The 6,751-nt window shown below is 45.9% G+C and overlaps 1 protein-coding gene across 2 annotated transcripts in view; it reads left to right on the forward strand.

The window, feature by feature from the left end:
- The first annotated feature begins 321 nt into the window (after window positions 1-321).
- pcbp4 (poly(rC) binding protein 4) overlaps window positions 322-6,751 on the forward strand; it is a 30,580-nt gene continuing 24,150 nt past the window's right edge. For both annotated transcript variants that reach the window (XM_037679016.1, XM_037679015.1), the window contains exons 1-4: window positions 322-663; window positions 1,632-1,655; window positions 1,766-1,798; window positions 6,377-6,493. In XM_037679016.1, coding sequence (XP_037534944.1) covers window positions 520-663; window positions 1,632-1,655; window positions 1,766-1,798; window positions 6,377-6,493 — 318 coding nt within the window. In that variant the 5' untranslated portion in view covers window positions 322-519. The remainder of the gene's footprint in view (window positions 664-1,631; window positions 1,656-1,765; window positions 1,799-6,376; window positions 6,494-6,751) is intronic.

Below are 6,751 nucleotides of genomic sequence, written 5' to 3' on the forward strand. Positions count from 1 at the left end.
TTTAGTCCTTCTTGGGGATTTTCATGCATTTCTTTTCAGGAATGTAAACTATTATGGGCATGTCGATGCTATCGGCTGACAAATGCTAAAAAATATCTTCAGCCACGAGACAAGGCCACAAGTCCAGGCTGGCGCTCGTTTAAGACTCAGAAACTGATCTGACATAGTTCCTGGTCTTCAGTAGATCTGGTTTGGTGTTCAGTTCTTTGTCTTCATGTTTGTTTTGTGGTAAATATTCCTCAGATTTTTTTATTTTAAATCAGGGAACAGATTTTTACATCAGGTGTCCATCTTTTATTTTCTCTTCCATTTTTTTCTACAGAGAGGAGAAACAGAACCGAAGATACTCCCACTCCCACCATCAGATTCTCCAGTCCAGGTCCACCATCTGCCCGAATCACCCCACCCCCGGCCCCTGCCGACTCCAGGGCTGTCCGACTGTTCCTCACCGGGTTCTTCTCGAAGGTTCTTCCAAACAGGTTCTGGACAGCTCCATAATCCTGGCGGCCGTGGACCTTCATGCGTCTCTTAACGGCAGAGTCCACTCATACCTCCACCCACCACACCACCACCTCCACTATGAGCTGTGAGCAGGAGTTTGGAGACGGGGCCATGGGGGCCGTAGGGGTCACACTGACACTGCGCCTCCTCATGCACGGAAAGGTGAGGTGTGCACGGACGCTGAGTCAGAGTCAATGTTTTCCTGTTTTTTACTTCTCACAGATGTTGGACTCAAACTTCTGCATATTTTGTGTTTTGTCTAACATCAGCTTCAGCTGCTAGCTCTGCTGTTTTCTTCTGATGCTAATTATAGCTTTCAGCCAACATTTAGCTTCTTTAGCTTTTAGCTCAATTTTAGCTATGTTTCTGCTTCTTATAATTTTTTAGTTGTCGCTCTCCTTTCAGTTTTGAGCTTGATTTATGCTAATTTTAGCTTTAGTCACCGTTTTGCTGATTTGAGCTTCTGTTTTTTTGTTTCTTTATTCTTGATTTTGCATCGATTAATTGTTTATGGGTTAACGATTCAGCTGAAACTCTGTTCAGAACGCCTGGTTCTTCTCAGTCCCACATCAAAACGGTCGACTCAGATGTTTTCAATCATCGTCAGCCTCGTCTGCAGGAATGAACAGAACAGGCGCTGCAAGACGAGCCGCAAGAGTGGGCACAGCTCCCTTCACTCCACGGGAGAACCCAGTTTAGAGACCGCAGTGGTTCAGATGGAGGTTCTGGAGCTAATGGCAACAACTTAAAAACATCTGAGCAGTTTGTGAGGCAGCGTGGACGAGAATCTGACGTACGTCCTCGTGTCTCGAGGAAGAGTCCACGCTCGTCAGGTTCGGGGTTCATCAGGACATGATTTAAATCTCACCTCCAGTCGACATAAAGACAAAACAGATCATTATTAATTCAACAAAAACAACCATCTCTGTTAGCAACTGGAGACAAACTGATACAGGCGTCATTTCATTTCTCCCAGTGGGCCATGAATTCGCTGCGTGCTTCCAGATCATTAGTTCATTGAAATGTTTATTGTCATGTAAACAAACGTTCCTCTGCCGTGTTGTCGTCCTGCTCAGCAGGAAGCAGAGAAAGAGAATTGTTTCTGATTGGCTGTTTGTTTTCCTCCACAGGAAGTTGGGAGCATCATTGGGAAGGTGAGTCTTGTTCTTTATTCAGAGAACGAGTTGTGATCGTCACGTCGATCATCTCAATTTTAGTAGAACATCTTTAAAGCATGGTGGTAACTTTGAGTGTTTTTCCACAGAAAGGAGAAACTGTGAAGAGAATACGAGAAGAGGTAAGACACCGCCCCCCCATCCATGACCATCCTTCACTGCATGCATCCAACGACAGCAGGATGTGAGATGTGTTGGACGTATGAGCAGCTTCATCTTCAATCTCTGAGCACACAGACTTTCAGAGCTCAGCTGAAACATCTGCAGGTGTTCTGCTGGCAGTTCAACACGCAGAACGTTCAGCTCCACGTTCTGTCACAGCTTCTTCAAATGGTGAGAAAACAAAGCCAAGAGGTTTGTTCCCTGAGGAGCAGATCTCCTCTGCCTCCTTGTGTCTTCGAGGAAATGTGAAAACCGATTCAGAGAGACAGGCAGAAGAAGCGAGGTGGCTCGTCAGACAGCCAGGTGGAGTTAGACACGATGGAAGGAGAAATAAGGAGCTTGTGGTGCAGCATCTGAAAGACCCGACACTCTGAATCTGTGTTAAACGTTGCACTGAAGAAGTGCTGAGTAATCCTCATGTTCTGCAGGAAGATCTCAGCCGGGCTTTGAGAGAAACTGACAGGAGATCAGTTTGTTGTGACCGTCCCGTCTCATCGAGGACAGATGGACGTTGGTCAAACCAAACTGAGAGCTGGCCTTCGTCTTCTGACGTTCATGTCCGGAAGCAGCAGGGTAACTTCAGAACTGTCCAAACGCTGGCGTGTAGCATGCACATTCACTCTGTAACCGCAGCGTCACGCCTTCAGCGCATGTGAGTCCCTTCAGGACTGTAGACAGTGCACGCCGGAGTCTGAAGGCATCACGTTTAAATCATGTCAACAGGCAAACCTGCAGAAGAGCGCAGCCTTACGGAGCGCAGCCTTACGGAGCGCAGCGAGACACCGACAGATGTTTTTCTGCTTTATAATTCAGAGAACGTGTTCGTTAAATAAACACTCCTTCATCCGTTAATTTCATTCACCCGCTTTTCTGTGCACGGTCTTGGGAAGCTGGTGTCCATCTCCAGCAGTCAGTGAGAGAGAGGCGGGGCCTGGGCAGGTCTCCAGTTCATCACCAGGACACTTGGACAGGTCTCCAGTCCATCACCGGGACACATTGACAAACGAGACAACACTCACGTGCACAGGGAGAACCTACAAATTAAACGATCTGACGGTCTTTAGTGAAAAACGGTCCATTCCTGGACGTTGTGTTTGTATATTTTATCAGAGCTGCTGTTTTTGCAGCGTCGGACCACTCGGTTGGTTTTTGTTGCTCTGGCATTTAGAAATCCCTCCATCCTCCAGCAGAAGGTGAAAATCTGCACCGACCAGCTCCGTGTTCAGTCAGGCGTCTGGCAAAAGGCAGAGATTTTCCTGTTGACCCCCTTCCTCACTGACTGGGGCTTTATTTCTCGCTGAGTTGTTAAACTATCAAAGAAAATTGACTAAAACTAGATTTTGATTTGAAAAACCTGCCAACGTGGACACGGCCTCCCCGTGTTGTTTTCCACGGTGTTTGCTGGAGCAGCACCTCTTCTGCTGGCAGGACTCTGATCTGCAGTCAGGCTGCAGCTGCAGCTGGATAGACGCTTAACGCAGACGATCGATAACCTCAGATTCATCTCGGTGAGAGCAGAGCTCAGTCTCAGCAGTGTCTTCTGAACACCTGATGAGAATACCAGAGTTTAACATCAGAGAGCAAAGACTGACATTATCCATCCAAAAGATCAAAATCCACAGAAATAAATTAATCTATCACATAAAACTGTTTCTGAAACTGTTCTGCACAGAGCTAAATACCAAATGTGTTTTGACAGATGGCTTCATAAATGTTCACTACATTATGGTTTAACATTTGAAGGAAGCAATCCTCTAGGTTTTAAATGATGTAAAAGTGTAAAATATTAACAAGTCAGGACTATACTGAGGAGCCTGGCAGTGCAAAAGGTTAACTTCTAACCAGCTACAGAAGACAGTGGTAACCTCTGGAGAGGAGGAAACGGGAATGACATGTTCCGTTGGCGCTTCGCTGCAGAGCTGAAAATACTCAGAGGAGAACAAAACAAACTGTGTCACAACAATCTAAACAAGAGGAAATAAAATCAACAGTAAAACCATCCATCATCCATTCATCATCCATTCTTCATCCATCCATTCATCATCCATCCATCCGTCCATCATCCATACATTATCTTCCACTTGTTCTGAAGTCGGGTCTTGGGGCAGCATCTTGAGCAGGGAGGTCCAGACATCTCTTCCAGCACTTCTGGGGGGAATCTAAGGTGTTTCCAGGCTAACCCAGAGACACTCCAGCATGTCCTGGGTCTTTCTCTGGGGTCTCCTCCCAGTCAGACATACACAAACCACCTCAACTGGCTCCTCTCAATGTGGAGGAGCAGTGGTTCAACTCCGAGTCTCTCCTGATAACTGAACTTCTCACCCTATCTCTAAGGAAGAGTCCAGCTACCCTGCCGAGGAAACTCATTTCAACCTCCTGGATCCACAATCTCATTCTTTCAGTCACTGCCCAGAGCTCATGACCATAGTTGAGGGGAGGAACATAGAACGACTGGTAAACAAAGTTTTTGACTTACAGCTCAGCTCCCTCTTCACCACAATGGACCGATACAGAGTCCGCAATACTGCAGACGCTGCACCAATCCGTCTGTCGATCTCACGCACATGTGACCGCATGGTTATAATAATCATTTAAAAAAATGGCCAAAATCTGCTTCAGTTCAGTTCAAAGCTGTGCTCCAGTAGATGGAATCACCAACATGTGGAGACCTGGGACAGACGTCTTCTTTTGGTGCCCTGCAAGTCGCACACAAAGCAAAGCTGCAAAGGTACAACTTGGCCTGGAAACATTTTGTGCAAATCTCAAAAAGCAGACTGGACAGGTAAAATCTTCTGAGTGGACCATCGAGGAGCTGGAGGACATCAGCGAGGATGGAGATGGTTTACTTTCTGGATTATTAGCACACATAGCTCAAGTAGAGGCTTTAAACACATGTTGCATTAAAAATGGTAAAAAAATAAAAAAGAACCAAAACCTTTGAACATGTTTTTGCTTTTTGGAGGATTGGCAGAGAAAACAGAATCAGGTTGTCTCAAAATAACAGGAAACCAACAGGAAACATGAATATTTAAATAGAGATTTACTTCTCAAGGACAAAAACACACAAGATATAAAGCCACTGCATTTTTGATTGAACCTGCTTCTTCTCAGTTGTTGCATATTCAAACTGAAGCGTCAAACAGACACAACACGGTTCACTTCTTCAGGGGAATTTACAGAAAATCTGCCGTTCGTGGCTCCAGTTGGACAATATTCACAGTTTTCTAATTAAATCCATACAGAGAGGACCTGTCAGAGCTCCACACAAACACAGCGTGCACCTCTGCACACACACACACACACACACACACTTGACAGCATGACTCCCTAATAAAGCAGAGCCGAGTAATCTAGTTGGACGACATGGACGTCCATCCGTCCTGCTCTCCATATGAAGAGTAATGAAGACAAGCAGCCAACGCTGAAACAGCAAGACCACACGCTGCTCACATCACAGCCGCATGAGGGAGTGGAGACAGCGGGGGGAGGATGGAAACAACTCCCCCCTCCCCCCAACATCTCACAGAGAGGCTGAACTGTTGGATGATAAATTTGTCTTCTTCATCTCAGCATCCACACTGCATTTCTCTGGTATCCACATTGTTTCTGTCCTCACGAGAGTGCTGTCAGGGAGTGACAGAGTGGTTACTATGGTAATCCTAATGAGCAGCTTTAACATTCTTTTTATTCTTGGTTCTCTTGAGTCTTCTACCGATTTTACAGCAAAATGTCGACCATTTTGTCTCCTTACATTATTCCAGAGGAAGTCCTGACTTCCTGTTGGGCTTTCAAAATAAAAGTTGGTGGCTGTGAAATCGAACTTGTTTTATTTAGAAGCACCTTCAGGGTGACAACACTCCTCACTAATGGTTTATCGTTTAACTCTACAGCTTCTTCTCACTCCCTCCATCCACTCCCGTACAGTTATTGCTGCTCCTTTTCTATATCTTCACCTTCTTTTATTTCTCCTCAAATATTTGCACTGCCTTTTCTCTCTCTCCTCCTGGTCCTCTCCCTAACTCTCCTGTCTTCCTCCTCCTCCTCGTTTAATAAATTTATCCTCGCCATTTCCTGGAATCACATCTTCATCTCCCCTCCCCCTCATTAAAGTCATCCTAATCTGTCTTGCACCAAATAATTCCCTCACTTTTCATTTTCTCTTCCTGCCTCCCCTGCTCCTCCCCCCTCCATCCTCCTCAGAAACGCCTCCTCCTTGTCCTCCATCACAGGTGAATCTCCTTCAGGGAGTGAGGACAGAGCTATGTGTCGTTCACCACCTCTTCTCAGCCCACCAAAACCTTCCTCCCACTAATGTGTTTTCTCCCCTCCCTGTTCCTCCCCCATTTCCCTCCTCCCTCTTACCCACGTTCACCTACACCTTCCTTTCCTGTCCCTCACTTAACCTTCCTCACTCCATTTCTTGTTTTTTTACCTCCCTGGTCCCCTCATTGTTCCCTACCTCCTCCTGAAAACAATAAATTCCCATAATGCCTCCCTTCTCCTTCCATTGCTCCATCTTCCCCCACCCAAAAAAACAGAGTAGCGCCAGGATCAACATCTCAGAGGGTTCCTGTCCCGAGAGGATCATAACCATCACAGGGCCGACGGACTGCGTGTTCAGAGCCTTCACCATGATCACCTTTAAACTGGAGGAGGTATACACACTGTACAGACACTGTTTACACACTGTACACACACTGTACACAAACTATACACACTGAACACACACTGTATACACACTGTACACACACTGTACACAAACTGTATACACACTGTACACACACTGTACACACACTGTACACACTCTGTATACACATTATACACACACTGTACACACAATGTATAAACACTGTACATACATTGTACACACACTGTATACACACTGCACACACTGTACACACACTATACACACT

This window comes from Nematolebias whitei, chromosome 7 (assembly GCF_014905685.2).
Source record: "Nematolebias whitei isolate Nwh7 chromosome 7, NemWhi1, whole genome shotgun sequence".
Taxonomy (NCBI): domain Eukaryota; kingdom Metazoa; phylum Chordata; class Actinopteri; order Cyprinodontiformes; family Rivulidae; genus Nematolebias; species Nematolebias whitei.